The 18,973-nt window shown below is 31.8% G+C and overlaps 1 protein-coding gene and 1 long non-coding RNA gene across 2 annotated transcripts; both read left to right on the top strand.

Annotated features, from left to right (window-relative positions):
- The first annotated feature begins 2,092 nt into the window (after positions 1–2,092).
- On the top strand, positions 2,093–5,131 carry LOC108220525 (THO complex subunit 7B). The gene is made up of 3 exons (XM_017394319.2): positions 2,093–2,213; positions 2,729–3,344; positions 4,766–5,131. Exons 2-3 carry the CDS (start codon positions 2,754–2,756, stop codon positions 4,895–4,897), a joined length of 723 nt encoding a protein of 240 aa, XP_017249808.1. The 5' UTR covers positions 2,093–2,213; positions 2,729–2,753; the 3' UTR covers positions 4,898–5,131.
- An 11,252-nt stretch (positions 5,132–16,383) lies between these two features.
- LOC108222395 (uncharacterized) lies at positions 16,384–18,185 on the top strand. Its single transcript, XR_010291794.1, has 2 exons — positions 16,384–16,753; positions 16,846–18,185. It is a non-coding gene; the product is annotated as an uncharacterized LOC108222395 (long non-coding RNA).
- Positions 18,186–18,973: the final 788 nt, after the last annotated feature.

Genomic DNA, 18,973 nt, shown 5'->3' with positions numbered 1-18,973 from the left:
GTTAATTTAAAAAAAAAATCACATTTTAAGTTATTGATATTTTATTCATTCCGTTGACCAATTAATATCGTGACAATGGAAATATGTTACATATTCGATAGCAATAACTAAAGTTGCGGATTCGTATCTTGTAAGCGTGTTACTACGAAAAGAAAATGTCAAGAGAGAGCTTGAAGTGGGTTTAAAAGATCGATAGAAGTAAATGGAAAATCAAGACGATTGACTTCCCGCTATACACACACGTTAACGCCACCAGATTTTCTGATTTCGGTTGGGACGTACATGTACGGCTGGATGGTCAGTACTTACGCGGCTTTTAGCTGCTGCATTATTTACGGGGAAAATTAAAGTACACTTCCTCCGTACTATCACATTTTTTACGGGTTTTTTTAGACGTTGCATTCATTTCTTTACATTACAAAACTTTCCTCAAATAGTTAATGAGTCCCACCATTTTCTCACTTTTGTTCCTTTTTCACACTACTTTTACCCGCTATCTCTCTTTTATATACTCCCATCATCCCAAATTAGATCAAGTTGACTTTTGGCACGTAACTTAAGGTGCATTAACCGTCTAGTTCCGAAATTTTTTTTTTTTAATTTTCCTTTTGTAAACGAAAGTTTCATATTTAAATTTTTATTTGCAAAAATAAAATTTTAAAAATAAGTAATGTAACTATGCTGTCAATGGACTTTAAACTGCGTGCCCGAAGTCAACGAGCTCATCTAATTTGGGATGGGGGGAGTATTAAAAATCAATGGTTCCCACCACTTCATCCATTTTTCTCTCTTTTTTCCACTACAGTTAAACCTCTTTAAAGTAATACTCCTCGGGTCGGGAAAAAATATTACTTTACCGAATTGTTGACAATAATATAATTTTATATGTAATTTGGGATGGAGGGGGTATTAAAAATATTTATACATAAATATTACATAATTGTTGACAATAATATAATTTTATATGTACTTTTTTTATTCTCTTATTTTTTTTCAGTATGTCATATTGTAAAAGCAAATTAAATTTAGATCATCATCGGTGCAAATTTAGGAATCAGTATGAAACCGAACCGAGATAATTCAAATTTTAGGTCTGAAACCATGAGCGGGGATTGCATTCCATGATCTCTAAACGATAGTTAATCCTTATATAATATTTGATTGAAAAAAATATGGTGATTTCATTTCATATAATACGAGAGATATTTACAGTTGATCAAATTCAGAGTATTTAGGAAATAATATTATTTTCTTAATAAATTTATACCTATATTATGTAATAAAATTATATAGATGATTTCAAAATAATATGTACTTGAATTTATAAATATACAAATTTATTTTTATTTTATAAAAATAATTGTTCGGTGCGTACACGGGTTTTATATAAAAGATAATGTTCCAGATTTGAGTTAGATGCTCATTCATAGGTATTCTTTATTTTGTTAACTGTTTAATATATTATTTTACTAATATAATATATTTGACAATATTGTTACCGAAAGATAACTCGATCTTCCTTTTATACATTAAAAATTAATGGGTCCCACCACTTCACCTACTTTTCATTCTCTTTTTCACCACTTTATACATATTTTTTAACATGTGCCCAAACCAAACGTAAAGACTTGACTGGGACAGTGAGAGTAACAAGTTATAATATTTTTTTATTATCTATTTAACCAAAACATTAATATTAGTTAAGTATGGTGAGTTGGTATTTGAGTTTACGCGCCTCTTTTAACTTATAATATGTTCTATACAATATTATTAATTATTAATAACGAAATATTAAAAGATTGATTGGTTGATTTATATTTAGTTTTATCGGTCACATTACATTATAACATGTAAAAAAACATATTTTAACATTTTCATTAAAATATAATTGTTGGACCTAATTTTTAATTAATCATTCGACGGATTTAACTATTAAGAATCTATTTAGCTGTTAAATAAAAAAATTATCTAACCTCATCATAATTTTATTTTCACAATAAAATTAATTAAATTTAAAATATATGCGATAAAATAAAAAAAATCATGATATGGACTTGACAATGGCCCAATTCAGAAGCCCATAACATTGTAAAAGAAACACCCCTGGCCCTGGGCGTAGGGGCTCTTTAAACCCCAAAAACAAACGCAAATAATATAACTTGGAGTTCCCTTGTTTTTCATCTTCTTGCTAAAAATTCAAGGCGCTGCACCAGGTATGTATCTATCTATCTATCTCTCTGTAATCATGAGATTTTAAGCGTGCTGAAATTGTATTACATTTTATTTAAAATCTCGTTCTAATTAACCGAGCTAAATTCCTGTTAAAAGAATTTGAGTATAATTAATCGTGTTGATTATTATTGATTTGGATTAGTTGTTCGTTGATTTTAGTATAAATTGTTTGACTATACGCACCTGAATTGCATATCGGCCGATGAGTCGGCGATTTTTCCAACACAGCGCATCACTTAATTATCAAATCCACCAGTTCTAGGTCGAGTTTTTAGGGTTGGAATATATGCTTAATGCTTTTATGATAAATCAAAGTCTAAATTGCATAAATGTGAGAGAATTCAGTTTCTGAGATGGTGACAACTGCTGCTTATAAACTTCTTTCTTCCGTTTTTTCTACTAGCATCTCGCTTTTTTCAAAGATCAATATTACTCATCGGAATTGTGAAAAGAGCTTTAATGTTGACATATATGATAATGAGTATCATTATTTCAGGATTGTTTGGACAACTGGAACAGAAATGTTGAAAACCAGGAAAGTTGCTGGTAGGGGAGATGCAATATCTTCACATTACGCTTTTGGTCAACTTGAAGATGATACAATTATCAAACACAGGCTTCTCACCCGCACAACAACCACAAGGGGTGAACCTCCACTGAAAAAACTTCAGAAGAAGTTTACCTCATTTGCTCTTGAGATTGAGAAAGATGCAGACAACAGCAATGATTGTGAACGGCTAGCAAAAGCCTTCTTACAGGAGCTTACAACTTTTGAACTACCACTTCTTAAGAGCAAGGCTGTTATTGATGCAAATTTAAGAGAGAAGGAGAATTTTAATGAGCTGAAGGCTGAGATCAATAGGCAAATAATACAGGCAGAGGATGATATAGAAGACTTGAAGAAACAACTAGAAGAGAGCAAGGTGGAAAGGCAGCACAAGGAAGAGTGTGAGACAATTAGGAAATTAATTGCTATGCAGCCACCAAGATCAGAGACACAAAGATTTCTTACGGACCTTGAAAAAGAAATTGCTTTGTTGGAGGCAGAAAATATATCTGGCTCAAGGACGCTGGAGCTTCGGAAGAAACAGTTCGCTCTTCTATTGCATGTGGTATGTGCTTATATTTGAAAAAGTCGTCTTTATTCTATAATTATATTTTTTATGGCAGCGTTAAAGTAAGTGTTTTTACCAATTTCTCCTTAGTAGACTAAAATATCATCAAAACATGTTCAATTAAAGAGCTCAATCTTTGAGTTGGATTGTCTTGCAGTTCTTTCATCAAGCTACAACTTTAATATCATTCGAATATTTGATTATTTTAATTGCATACTTATATTAATACAAACGAGCGAATATTATAAGGAGCCAATTAACAGTCAGGAACTGTTGGAAGAATGACAAAAGTAATTGCAAGACCCTGCGAAATCTAGACTTGAATGCATCAGTAGTTGCAAACTATGTTGCATAAGTGTTGATCATGATGTGAATTTTTTTTAAAGAGGATTATTAGATGTAGGACAGGTTTAAGAGAGGGATAAAACACGGGATGATGACCTCCTTCACAGGGAATCTGTAAAGGCAACAAATAAATTGTCAGATTTGTTCCAAAGTCATCATTTTAGAATATTCATCATCTCATAAAAATGAGTAATCTTGAAACTTGTAGCATAAGTAAAATCCTGGATGAAAGGAAACATAGCCTTTTATTATGTCTGCATCAATTATAGGCCATGTTTATTCAAAGACTTATAAGTCAAAATTCACTTTTCGCTTATAAGTAACTTTTTACTTATAAGTAAAAATTAACTTATATTATGTTACCCAAACACGACCACTGTCTGTAGTGAAGAATTTGAATATTTAGACAATTTCCTTAATTTTCAAGGGGCTTGTTAAGTTGTTATTTCCTTCCAAATTTATTTGTGTAGGATATGCCTCACTGAATTAATCCCATTCAACACAATTGCACCCTGTATATAATCGATTAGAGAAGTTCTAGCCAGAATTCGGCTCATGGCCGACAGAGACTCAAAATCGAGATGCTTTCCTTGGTAAATCCTGGATTTTTAATGCTGTTGAATATTGAATGTCATTCATATTAAAAGATGATATGGAGAAGAAAATCTCAGTTTAATCAATAATATTCCATCAACCTTGTTAATTAAATGTGAAACTACTGAATAATTACCTAATTAAACTTTACGGGCATCTAGAAGAATTACACTCTAAGAACTGGAGTACTGGGGGTGGCGGACTCATTAACTTGTATAAGAATATCTACTGTTTAAGTTATTATATCGTGGTAAATCATGAAAAATGGAGGTACTTCAAAATGTGTTTCAGTTGGCATTTCAACTGATGAAATGTTAATCGACTTGATTCTTAGTTCTTACCCACCCTAGTAAGTGCTTATTATATGGGTGTATATCCATCGATACGTGAATTGGACTTCGGATATATGATGATTTCCTCATTTTCATCCAGAGAACTGTTTTTTGAATCTTAGATTATTGCTAATTCTTGTTGTGCAGGTGGATGAGTTACAGAACACCATAGAGGAAGAACCGAGGAGTTTGATGGAGGAGATGCGAAATGCAATGGAAGATCATAAGAATGGGGTTGAGGATGCTAGTTGTGGTCCAGATGCAATGGCTGTTGACTAGCAAGGTGTCTCTGAATGATATGATTTACATTTTGGTTGTGATGGATTTTCAGTATAACCTGTTAGCTGGGCTTTTTCAAAATATATCTATAAAAATGTATGTATTTTTCTGACTTTAGTTTCTTGCTTCTCCATGTCTGTGATGTATGTATTTTTCTGAACTCTAAGCTTCTACATTTTTTCTTTCTTTTCTGATTAACTTTAGGTCAATTGCAAAAGTTTGTGTTTCTTATCATATTGATGTGTTTATGAACGTTAGCTTGGTGCAACTTTGACGTTGGACTCCTTTTGTGGATTTGCTTGATGCAACTGTTATGGGAATATAAACTTGTACACCAAACCGCAGCTATAAATATCACTCATACCCGGTGAATTGATATATCCTCGTGTGACCGGTGTTTTAAAAATCGACCGATTAATCGGCTAATCGATATTTATAATACAAAATTTTTTAATTACAGGGGAGTTGTCATTGTTCATAGCGCCCATACCAAATCAATGACTACTCCAGTACTGCACCACTGGATACTCAGCTACGTATTGTTACAACACATTTTGAAACTGGATGGTGTGCTTCAGTGTATATAGTTGAAGGAAGCTAATTTTAGATATATCCCATGAAATCAACCAAAAACATAAGCATTCCCCTTTCATGCATGAAATATGAAATGTTGCAAGTACATGTATTGCAATTCTCTAGGAGGAAAGGTGACCTTAACTTTATTCTAATGGGCCAATCTGAGGATTAAGAAGAGAAAATCTGAGTACAAGAGGACAAAGTTGTTAAGCATTAACAACAATATTATTGACTTGTCCAATGATGACAAGTTGCTTGGATTGATGATTACTCAATGATCAGCCCTGACATGGAGTGTTGATGTTGTATTAGAGACTTCAAGTACAGAATCAGGTGGATTTTATTTCGGGTGATCAAAAATCGAGAACATCTTACATGAATTTGGCATTTACTAGGCAATCTTTGATAAAGTTGATTTTAATTTTTTAAGTTTAAAATGTTTCCTACTTATGAAAAACGGTTTTTCTATGGTGTGCCCAAGGGCACATGCTAAGCGCGGAAAATTTTGTACTTGGATCATTTTGATTGGCTCCTATCTCATGATAATGGTGGACCCCCCTGCAAATACACCAACCACGCCAATCAAAATCTTCCAAATACAAAAATTTCCGCGTTTAGCATGTGCCCATGGGCACACACTAGCCAAACCGTATTAAAAATTAGGGATTTTAACAATTCTTTTATGTTTTTTAAGATATCCTTTCACAATTTTCTATAATATCAGAATTACTCTTACCAACTAATTTCACTAACTTCCTTAAATCTACTTTTTGAGTTGCCCAACATTTCTAGTATAATTCTGTACAATTTTTCTAAACTCCTGATCCCAACAAAATGTAAAGAATAAGCAAGAAGAAAAAGAGGCTCTCTGTTCTAAAAAAAACTACTGTATTGTAATTTGACTCCACTCCTGAGTAGGTGCATATATGCAGCAGTGATGAGTCGGTGAACTTTCTTCAAGTTAGTTTTCTTGTACACGATTTTCCATATCCCATCAAAAATGTGCTGTAAATTTGTGGGCTCAAGAAATCCCACCTCACTTGATAAATAAACTGATAAATACATGCAACGTCTTGAGGTCTTGAGGACTAGTGAGTAGTGACTGACTGACTTGTCAAAAACCTGAGAAATACATGTACGTCCACAGAATAAGTATTTACTCATCAACTTAGCCTAGCTAGCAGTGTGTTGCTTGTGCGTGAAGCAATCTGGAGTTACCTATATACTACCTGCATGCAGTACGCAAGTACATACTGTATTGATATCTTTAGCTTGGTTTCTTGGGAAATGTACCATAAGTTAGTATGCACACTTCTTATATTACTCTACTTGCTACATATAAATAGCTCGCATCCAATATTAATCTTTGTGAAGACATACAGATTGAGAGAAGGCTCAAGAGAAATGGGAAGATTTCACTCTTACTGCTACTTGGTTTTGATATCAACACTGCTTCTTCTGAGTTTGAACTCTGCAACTAGCAGGCCACTGGAACCTCAAGGTTTGTACATTAACTGCTTTCATCTTTTCTTTAGCACTCCCTCCGTTCCTTCGATTTGGATCTTAACGCTTTCTTTTTTAGATGTCCCCTTCAATTCTATTCATTTCTAAATATTCCCAAAATGATAACGTTTTATAATATAAAAATCTCAACCACCATTATTTTCTACTTTTTGATCTGTTTTTTCAAATCTATCAGTTAAACATTGATGAGTCCACTCACTTTGCCCTTCTTTTCTTTTCCTCTTTCTCGTTACTTTATACTATTTTATACATTTTTGTTAGTCTTCGTGTCCAATCCAAACATATAAAACTCCGAGAGACCGAGGGAGTATATTACGATACTATTGTCTAATTAATGTTATGTTTTCGAGTTTGGGCAGGCAGTTCAAGCGAGAAGCAAGAGGCTGATGAGGTGTCGACAAGTGAAGCTGCAGGAGGGGTGGGGGTGAAGGAAGTGATAGGGTCAAGGCCGCCGAGATGCGAGCAGAGGTGCAATGGGTGCAGCCCTTGTGAAGCCATTCAAGTGCCCACAAACCATCATGTGGGCATCCAGTTTACTAATTACGAGCCCGAGGGGTGGAAGTGCAAGTGTGGCAAATCTTTCTTCACCCCTTGAAACCTAGCTAGGCCTGCCTTTTTGTCAACTCCATCAGATATTCATGTATGTTTGAAATGGAGAAATCTAGCTAGCTCTGCTGAGTATTTCTGTGTTTAAAAATGGAAAGCTGTGATTATATATCAGTAGTCTGGATAGTATTATTTGTAGTACTCTCAAGTCTCAACATCTCCTTTGTCTCAGAGGCCATTATTCTAGCCACTTTTATATACTCTCAGATTGTATGAAACTCTCAGAAAACCAAAATTAAGCATTAACGATAATCACTAAAGATCATTTTTTTCTTAGCATGCAGGATTGATAGCCTGGCGGTGGGTTTATCTTCTGTTTTCCCAGGACACCGTTACAATTATGCTAAGGAAGAAATCTGAATTTTAATCAGATCATGATATTTTCGCACAGGCTTTGGAAAACAATAAACTCTTTATCATAATATCATAGATTACCATGACATCTACCTGCCATTCCTTGACCGGAGTCATGGCCGCAAAGCATATGCGTGCATCATATTTTGTTCACTATGGCCGTTTGGCTGGGCTTAAAAGAAGTGACTTATTGCTTAAAGTAAAAAAGTAGATTAAAAGTGAAAAGTTAGTATGGACTTATAAGTTATGATAAGTGTTTGGATACCGTGACTTATAAGTTTTTAAGTGTTTGGATAACTTGACTTATAAGTTGGTATAATTTCATATTTTTGTAACATAATTTGTTTTATTTAAATATAAATGATGATAATAACACAAGACCTTTTGTTATTAATACAAGAAATATTGTACAGATTCTAAATTTTAAAAACTCTGCATTAAAAGAAAAAATTAATAAAAACAGATAAAACAAATAAAAAGACATATCATTTATTTAATACTAGTTATGAATAAATCAATAAAAATGCAGGACATATATTGTCATGAATAAAGGTAGCTGAGTGATAATTATACAAAGTTGAACCACAGTGACTTGACTTGGTTTCCTGTTGTAAAATAAGTTGCAGTCCAAAAAAAGCTAGCTTCTATAGCTTTTTTTTTTGAGCTTCTGAATGTTGAATTGAGCGCTTCTAAAACGTAGCCAAACGGACAGTATTAAACAGAAGTGAACTTCCAGAGCTTTTAAGCCCATAAGCTGTTCCACCAAACACCCACGATATAAAAACTTCTCTTAGACTTGCTCTTAGTAGGCATTCTTAAGCCCATAGCCATTGAGCTCAGCCTCCCTTCAAATGGACCCAATTCGCAATAGCAGGCATTCTTAAGCCCATAGCCATTGAGCCATGTGGCTCAAATTTATTATTTACTACAAGTATAATATCTTTTTATTTTGATCATATTATCATTTTAATATATTTATTTAAATTATTATTTTTTAAGTATAATTTTCAATTTTTTATTAAAAAATTATTTACAAAATATCTCATAATATAAATTTATTTCAAAATAATATGTTTTATTTTAGTAAATCTTGATGTTGTTTTATGATTTCTAAAATGCTGCAAAAATATTTTCACATATAAGTTAGACTTGTATAGGATTTTTAATCTTAATGAAATTCAAAATTTATAATTCACAATTATTTTATATGTATAATAGGTAAACGTTATGTGTATGTCTAACTGTTATGTGGTGGGTGTTTCAATTTTCACAAATTAAAATAGAAAGTTTAAAGAGTTAAACAATTTTAATATGAAACTAGTCTATTATCATTTTTCCGTATGTCTAACTGATGTATGGTGGGTGTTTCAATTTTCACAAATTAAAATAGAAAGTTTAAAAAGTTAAACATTTTTAATCTAAAACTAGTTTATTATCATTTTTTTGACAATTTATCGTGTTTTGGTCTTTTTATCATATGCTACAACATTGATTATTATCCTAGGAGTAGTATCGTGGCCACATATTATTATCGACATCTTTATTTTTAACACAATCTTGTGAAGGATAATGATTGAGTTAAATTTTGCATCGACATCAATTCTGCTAATATTATTGATATGAACTATTTATTTATTTGAATTTTGTAAGGTGACAAAAGTTTTATAGTGTTGTTCATAAAATAAATTGTTAGAATTTTAACAATTAAAACAAATAAATTTATTAGTGAATTTTGTTATTAAAAAAAGTATTACATAACAAAATTTTAGTCAATATAAATATCTAATTCAATAACTATATAACAATAATTTTCATCAAATAAAAAAGTTATTCTAGTCAATATAATTTTTTTTATAATAATATAATAACAATTATTACCAAGTATAGCAATATTTGGTATCTCTAAAAAGGGGTTTTATACATTAATAACGAGCATAGATTATATGATACTATATGATATTAATTTTTTTAAAATCATATTAGTTAAATATTAATATTTTATTATTATGTGAAAATCTATAAATCAGAAGAAATTAAATGTGTGAGATTTAATTTGGAGGTAAATTTATAGAAATATTACCAAATTTTATAAATGAAAACTGGACAATAAAACATGACTCATCGAACGACTTAGTTTGGTCAATAGACGATGAAACTTATTATAAATAACAAGTCCAAAAATATACTCCTCTCTCCTTCTCATTTCTATACACTTTTTGTCAGTACTCGACATAGTTTCATAAATTTTTATTAACATTTTATTTTTCTGTATAAAAGTTTAGATAATAAATTTTTCTTGACTTTCTTAAGCCCGTAGCCATTGAGCTCAGCCTCCGCTCGAATGGACCCGATTCGCAATCAAAGCACGCGCGCACACATGTGCAGCTTGCAAAAACCCCGTGGGCTCAAATTTATTACTCCTCCGGTTCTTTAAACTTTTCTCGTTTCATATGTCAGCACTGTTCATAATATGAAACAAATTACTTATTTACGTCTCATCTATAAGACTAAATATAGTCATGAGTGATCTTGTTGGATTCGTATTTACGAATACTTTAATACTGTGAGTTTTTATATTTAATACTAATACAGAATTAAAGATATTAATGATCAAAAGTGTGCGTCGGCAAACGTGATAAAAGCAAACAAGAAAAGTATTTAGGGACGGAGGGAGTATTTATTAGTAGTATAATATCTTTTTATTTTGATCATATTATCATTTTAATATATATATTTGAATTATTATTTTTTTATATGTTGAAATTTGATCCTATTTTATTTTTTTATTAAAAATTATTTTCAATATATCTCATAATATAAATTTATTTCAAAATGATATGTTTTATTTTAGTAAACTCTTGTACATGTCAAACTAGCAGTTGACCATCAAATTACCACGTCAAATGAATTTTTTATTTTTTTAAAAATTTAATAATAACATTTAAAAAGATGAATCTTGACAACCGTAAGCCTAGCTTGTAGAAATTTCACTTAAAAAAATTGAAACAAGATTCAGGGACGAAACCTTATTTAGGGGTTACAAGTCAAACTAGCGGTTGACCACCAAATTACAACATCAAATGATTTTTTTATTTTTTTAAAATTTTATAATAACATTTAAAAAGATGAATCTTGACAACCCTAAGCCTAACTCGTAGAAATTTCACTTACAAAAATCGAAACAAGATTCAGGGACGAAACCTTGTTTAAGGGTTACAAGTCAAACTAGCGGTTGGCCATCAAATTACAACATCAAATGATTTTTTTATTTTTTAAAATTTTATAATAACATTTAAAAAAATGAATCTTGACAACCCTAAGCCTAGCTCGTAGAAATTTCACTTAAAAAAATCGAAACAAGATTCAAGGACGAAACCCTGTTTAGAGGTTACAAGTCAAACTAGCGGTTGACCATCAAATTACAACATCAAATGATTTTTTTAATTTCTTAAAATTTTATAATAACATGTAAAAAGATGAATCTTGACAACCCTAAGCCTAGCTTGTAGAAATTTCACTTAAAAAAAACTGAAACAAGATTCAGGGACGAAGCCCTATTTAGTGAAAAGTAACATGAAAATTTTTAAATAAGTGAAATTATTGTGAAATTTATTACATTAATTATATGTATAACTAATAAAATATTTAAAAATTTTAATTTGAATATCATAATTATTTTATATTTTTAAATTAATTTTATATATCTGACACCCGCAATGAAACGTTGCGGACGCCCGCAATGAAACATTGCGAAAAGGGGGCCATCCCCCGGGTGCTCTGGACCAATTCCATATATATGCATGTTTGAAATTTTGAAATATCCTGTAGAAATCAAAAAGTCTCTTTATTAATTATTGAACACTTCAGCTAGGTATTTGTAAAACTGAAGCTAAGGACTTTTAATTTCTGATTTCACATCTCAAAGTTAACAACAACAAAACTGTTCGTCATGGCATCTAGATCTTCTTTGGATCGGAACAAGTTCGAATGGCGTCCACTCCTCCGATCCTGTCTGTGCCAATTCTTTCAAGATATAATCCTGATTTTTTTTCCTCTTAATAATGAGTAACAAAAAGTCAAAGTAATGGAAACAGTCCAACGATAAAACCAAAGTTGAATTAATTATGAAATTATTATCTTACATATTTTATTAGGCCCTTAATATTTTAATAAATATTTATTATCTTATATTTTAAACAAAATTACCTTTAAATTATCTTAGATTTTGTTGAGTCTTCGACTTATAAGTTATATCTATATCAGCTTGTGTACTTTGGACTGAAACCATTAAAATTGGACTTGAAGCCCGTTTAATCAACACCAAATTGGGCTGTCAATTTTATTTCAAGGACGAGCCCATACTTAAACCACATCTCTGTCTTCATCTTCTTCCATCTACTACTCTCTGCAAGGCTGATGTCAATAGTACTTTTATAAACTCAATGTCCACAGTATTCTTGTGAAAACAACACGCAAATATGATTTCAACACGCGTAGTACTCTACAAATATCAATTCACAGAATTCAAAATGGGTATGAGAAATTGAATTCCATTGCGGTTGGGCTGCCATTTTGATTTTTGAAGCTCAAAATAACTCTGTATCCTGTGTCCCCCTCCTTTCATTTACTCACTCTGCAATGAAAGTACTCTGTAAATATCACGCATAATATCCTGCAAATATCTGTACTGGGAATCAAAATTTTGATCTATTACTCAAATTAGTTACAAGTAATTGAATTCTGAGTATCAACATCAATGCAAATGAGCTTCAAATTTCGTTTTTAAAAAGAGGATGGATATGAAGCTTTCACTCACACAATTTCTTTCTTTCTTGTTTTCTCGCCATGGATCAACTCAAATGTTTCAACTGTGGTCGCCTATCGTTCGGGTAATTAGGGTTTCTCACAAGATAGGGGCAAGAGGGGTCCCTTAGATTTTTTTTAATTTTACATAATTACATTATGTCGTGTAACGGTAAAAAATAACATAATTGGAATATTTTTTTATATGTTATCATTTTGGTATCCACCATTTTAATCAAAGTGGGCATGACTTCCTTAAATTGTGCAACGGTACAAAATTATATAATATGAATATTAATTTTTTTTTCCAGCGTTTATTCCTATTAATCTTCATTACAAAATATTATATGCCACTGAATGAAGCACAAAATTAATTAATTGAAAAAAACATTATATCTACACATGACCATGTACAGACCAATAGTAAAACAATCGAAGAGATTTGAGAGACAAAGTTCAATATTATTAATTTCATTTAAACCGACACCTTGGGTTTGCCTATGATGATGGAGCGTAGCTCTTACGTATCTCAAAACCTCTTTCAGTAACCCCGCATCACTATATTGAGGCTTTGACGGGTTTTGTTGGCGCATTTACCGGAGCTGGTGCATTTGCGTTTGCTGGAGAGAAGGTTAGAATATCATAAAAGATGGATGAATTTGGAATTTTTTCTATCCAATTTAAACTTGAAAAATGAGGAAGTACTCTTTAACGCCTCCGTGTAACGTCTCTGTGTTCTGTGTCCTGTTCTTTCATTTACTCGCCCTTATATCACCATGGACGTACTCTGTGAAAATCATACGGCACAATTCTGAAAGACATCGTGAGATTGTCCACAGCAAGAACAACGCCCTCTGTAGCCAGTGTTTGACGGTATACTAGTCGGAAGCGTACATCGTCGACCACATCGAGAGAGACCATCAGCAGCAGCAGCCCGAAGCTGAAGATAATGATGATGATGATGGAGTGGATGGTGAAGAGCATGAAGAGGAAAAAGGAGATGAGGGAGAGGGTGATGACAAAGGTGATGAGGACGGTGATGATGATAAGGATGAGAATGATGAGGACGAGGAGAAGAATGACGGTGACGAGGATGGTGGCAAGAAGTGATGAAAATCAAGGCAGGAGGAAGAAGACTTCTAGGCTCTAGCATTTTGGTTATGATTTCGCTATTTAGTAACTCTTGTTGTGTTCTAGACAATTTATGTTTGTGTATGTCAGTTTGTGTTGGATTATGTTTTCTTCCATTTGTTTGTTTGGACTGTTTAAGTTGAATATTTATTAGTAATTTGCTATACAAACTTATCTTAGCCAGTTTAATCTTATTCAATTTGTTAGTGATTATAACCAAAAAAATTGCTTTTTTTTTCCTGACAGCTCTGATTTATACTGTTTAGTAATTATAACTGAAAAGATTGTTTATTTTTTTTATTAACAGCTTTCATTTCGGGTTTAGGTGATTATAGTTGAGAAAGTTTGGAACTCGGCACTGTCCTATGATAATTGTTATAATCTTCTTCCTAAGGATATTCTTATTGATATTGTGAATCGATTAACTTTTCAAGATGATTATTATGTATTTTCCGCTGTCTGCAAATCATGGAATTCAGCAGCAGCAGTCGCTGGGAATCCTTGGTGACTGCCTATCAGAATTGCGATGCTTCTTCTTGCCGAAAAGGTTGCACCGGGTTCTATAACTTATGATACTTATTATGACTTGAATCAAGATTATGGTAGACAGCGACGATGCTGCTGAACAAGAACTACTTGATTATATACGAATTCATCACACCACCCCACCTTACATCAACCCCTGTGATTATTTAAAAGATTCATTCGGTACTAGTCATGGAATATACAGTCTTTCATCGACGAAAAAAATATAATCTTGAGTTACCAGAAGCTGCTGGGAATGTAATTCTTTCAACTAGTAAGCAAAAAGGGTGGCAATGCTATTGGGATTTCCCGTAGCATTGCAACTAGTAATTTTTTTTTGTTAGGATTGATTTTGAGTTTGGATAACAAAAATAGTTATTTATCGGTTATAATGAAGGACACATCGGTAGTCCTTTTACATCTTTTGAATGTTTATACAAATCCGATACGACCCCATGTTTCAATAGATTTTTCAAATTTATTGTTTATTAAAAATATAATATTTTTTATTTAATTAAGTTATCATTTTAATATACTTATTTAAATTATTATTTTTTAAATACTATTTTTTATATATTAAGATTTGACTCTATTTTAAATTTAATTTTCACTAAAAATAATTCTGAAATATATGTTATAATATAAACTTATTTTAAAATAATATATTATATTAGTAAAAAAATATTTAACACCATTACATATAAGTTGACTTGTATACGAGCTTCTAAATGCGGTATTTCCCTAATGACCCTTTCGGGACCTTGGCTAGTCACATCTTTAATTTTAATAAAATTTAAAAAATTTAGTCTGTAATTATTTTATATATCTGATAGGTAAACATTATATATAATGCTAATTCGAGGTTTTCCGGGTCTGAATATGGTGTGGTAGGCGTTTCAATATATAATTATTTCACAAATTATAATAGAAATCTATAGAGTTAAATAACTTTATTCAAAACTAATTTGTTAACAATTATTATGACAATTTCTTAGGTTTCGGTCATTTTACCGTTTGTTATAACATCGATAATTATCTTAGATACAATGACGGCTTTATCCTCGTGGAATTTGGGTTTGTCATGACGTTTTTCATTTTTTACTCGAACTTGTGAAGAATAAAAGTTAAATTATATTTTATATTGACATGAATATGACTAATTTTTTTTTTGACAAATAATACGACTAATATTATTAATATAGACTATAAATTTATTTGAATTATGAAAGATGATATATATTGTATAAAGTTGTTCGTCAATTAACTTGTTTGATTTTTAAAATTTAAAATAAATAAGTAGTTGATGTACTTTTGTTATTGGAGAAATTATTACGTTACATAATCCTATTTGATATAGAAATCTTTTAATGACTCTATCAATATATATATATATATATATATATATATATATATATATATATATATATATATATAGATAGAGAGAGAGAGAGAGAGAGAGAGGATAAGGATCAAATAAAAACTTTTTTAAGTTATAAATTTACAAACTTTTTTTTATTCTCCCATCGTGTTAATCTTTGGTTATAGAAAGTATCTATGTTGAAAATTTTTGAAAAAACATCACAATTTTTTAAAAAAACGCATAAATAAATCGTGCATTCAACACATTTGTAACTGGGGTTCAACATCGGGTGTTGAACACTAATTATCATTGTGTTGAATATATTTATAAACATGCTTAAACTATACCTCTGAGATTTGGGTAGGGTCTAGAAACATAAATATTAGTTATATAATACGTTTAACTTGGTTTTTACGTTGAAAAATTAGTTTATTTACTTCTCCAACACAATTTTAGTCGATGTTCAACAAAATATGTTAAAAAAATGTTGAACTCAAATTATATATGTGTTGAACGTATAAAGTTTGTAAGTTTGTAACAGAACCCACCCATATATATATATATATATATATATATATATATATATATATATATATATATATATATATATGATTCAAATCCTCCTAAGAATTTTATGAACAAATAAACTCAAACTCAGGCTCGAATTCGAATTCATCTAACTACAAAAGCCCATGTCAGTCGAAGTACACAAAGTTGAAGTTCCAAGTCTACAATTGGATTTCATCAACCACCGGATCGAATACATATACGGGTAATCACTCAATTTCATCTCTTTCACATTCAATTTTCTTCATAATTGACAGCTCTCGTATGCAGTGTTTAGTAATTACAACTGAAAAGATCGTTACTTTTTTGATTAACAATTTAACATCTCTCAACTGTGATTTTAATTGAGAAAGTTTGGAACTTTACGGCAATCTACAATCAACACCGGGTCGGATCGGATACAGATACGGGTAATGATTCTTGTTTTCTTCTTGTTTGATCTCTTCCTTATTCAATTTGTTAGTGATTATAACCAAAAGATTGTTTATTTTTTGATTAACAGCTCTCATTTCGGGTTTTGGTGATTATAGTTGAGAAAGTTTGGAACTTGATGGCAATGTGCTATGATAATTGTTATAATCTTCTTCCTAAGGATCTTCTTATCAATATCGTGAATCAATTAAGTTTTCAAGATGATTATTATGTATTTTCCGCTGTCTGCAAATCATGGAATTCAGCAGCAGCCGCCGCTGGAAAGCCTTGGTGGCTGCCTACCAGAATTCCGATGCTTCTTCTTGCCAAAGAGGTTGCACCGGGTTCTATAATTTATGATACTTATTATGACTTGAATCAAGATTATGGTGACAGCGACGATGATGCTGAACAAGAACTACTTGATTATATACGAGTTCATCACACCACCCCGCCCTACACCAGACCCTATGATTATTTAAAAGATTCAGTCGGTACTAGTCGTGGAATATACAGTCTTTCATCGATGAAAACATATAATCTTGAGTTACCAGAAGCTGCTGGGAAAGTAATTCTTTCAACTAGTAAAGGATGGTTGCTGACGTTAGGTAGAGACTTCAATTGTAATGGCTGTATATGGAGAATTAAGTTATTTAGGTTTTGCTAGATTGGGAGACAGCGTGTGGACTGATGTCCATGTTCCTTGTCGTAACTTCCAGGATATAGCTTACCACAACGGAAACTTTTATGCTGTAAACTTTAATGGGGATGTTTATGTGTGTTCTATTGACGATGATAACAAGGAAGGTCATAGAGGCATGAAAGTTGCATCGATTGAGACCTATGATTGCGACCAAAAATACTTGGTTGAACCTTTATCGGGTTCTGGACTTTTGGTACTTGTGCGCTACAGACAGACTAGGCATTTCATTGAACCGTGCGGCATAGTAGCAAAGTATCGTACAACTCATTTCGCCGTGTGGAGGTTGGATCTGACAAATTATGATTCTCTTGAAAACCCTTCCTATACTTTGACAGAAGAAAATAGCTTAGGGAATGAGGCAATAATTGTCGGAAGAGCTGCATCATTATCTGTACCATCATCAGAAACGATAAGACCAAACTCCATATACTTCACAGATGACAACCGGGAGTGCTACCTCAACAGGGGAGGAGGCCATGATATGGGGATCTTCGACATGGAGCGTCGCACCATCGAACCTCATTTTCAAGGAAATTCCCTCCATTGCATATCTCCTCCGCTTTGGTACATCTAAATTGTGCCAGTGAAGTTGCTCCGTGATTTTTTCAGCTATTTCATGTCATTTTATTTTATGATGTTTAATTAAGTAATCTGTAGTGTGATCTTGTTATATTCGGACCTTAGTTCCTGATTTAATTAATGAATTTTTTTGTCATTTTACATAGTGACGGATACGGTGTTATAGTTTATAGATAAGTTTTAGTATATTAGTTTAACAACTGCAACTAGTATTTTGGTAGATATACATAGAATATTCGTAAGAAAGACTTGTTTTTTTATATATCTTGATCATTGCTTTAAACTTATTATAGGAAGGCTCCTCAAATCCAAAGGATGGGAGAAACCCACAGTAAGGGAAATCTCAGATCTTCGTCTGTGATCAACTGATCATGCAGCTTGCACGTTCACTAAAAATTTGTACCACTTGACCTTTTCTGGCCCACAGGCTATGTCATAGTATTTTTAGTGATTCTTATTTGTACTGCAGGGGTTCATATGTTTATGTCAGATTTTTATGGTGAATCTTATATATATATTTATTTAAAGTTGTATATAATTTAATAGTAAAGTTCCTTCAATATACATATACATATATATATCTGCATATACATATATATATCTGCATATACATATATATATCTACATATATATATATATAGGGTCTTACTCTGGTACAAACCACCTTAGCGTACAAACTACAAACTAAAATTAAAAAGTCTCTAAATCAAATCGAAATATAGCACATATGGTATGGAAATTGATCGTTGCGAGATGAACAAAAATACAGTGAAGTCGGATTTCAAAAAAAGTTCACCGATTAACGGGAAAATTCAAATTAAAAACGGAGGGGAATCTGCAGATCATGTGTGACAGGGTGTATATTAACTGGTGTGTGGTTGCCCCTGCGGGGCCATTGGATTAGATTCATCCAAGGGCTTATATTGAGTTTGTAGTT

This window comes from Daucus carota, chromosome 5 (assembly GCF_001625215.2).
Source record: "Daucus carota subsp. sativus chromosome 5, DH1 v3.0, whole genome shotgun sequence".
NCBI classification, from domain to species: domain Eukaryota; kingdom Viridiplantae; phylum Streptophyta; class Magnoliopsida; order Apiales; family Apiaceae; genus Daucus; species Daucus carota.
Note: the sequence above shows the minus strand (reverse complement) of the source record. Positions and strands in the feature narration are given on the sequence as shown.

Coding starts and splice junctions, on each gene's coding strand:
- LOC108220525 (XM_017394319.2), top strand. CDS start 2,754: ATGTTGAAAACCAGGAAAGTTGCTGGTAGGGGAGATGCAATATCTTCA. Junction 3,345..4,765: donor TCGCTCTTCTATTGCATGTG/GTATGTGCTTAT, acceptor CTTGTTGTGCAG/GTGGATGAGTTACAGAACAC.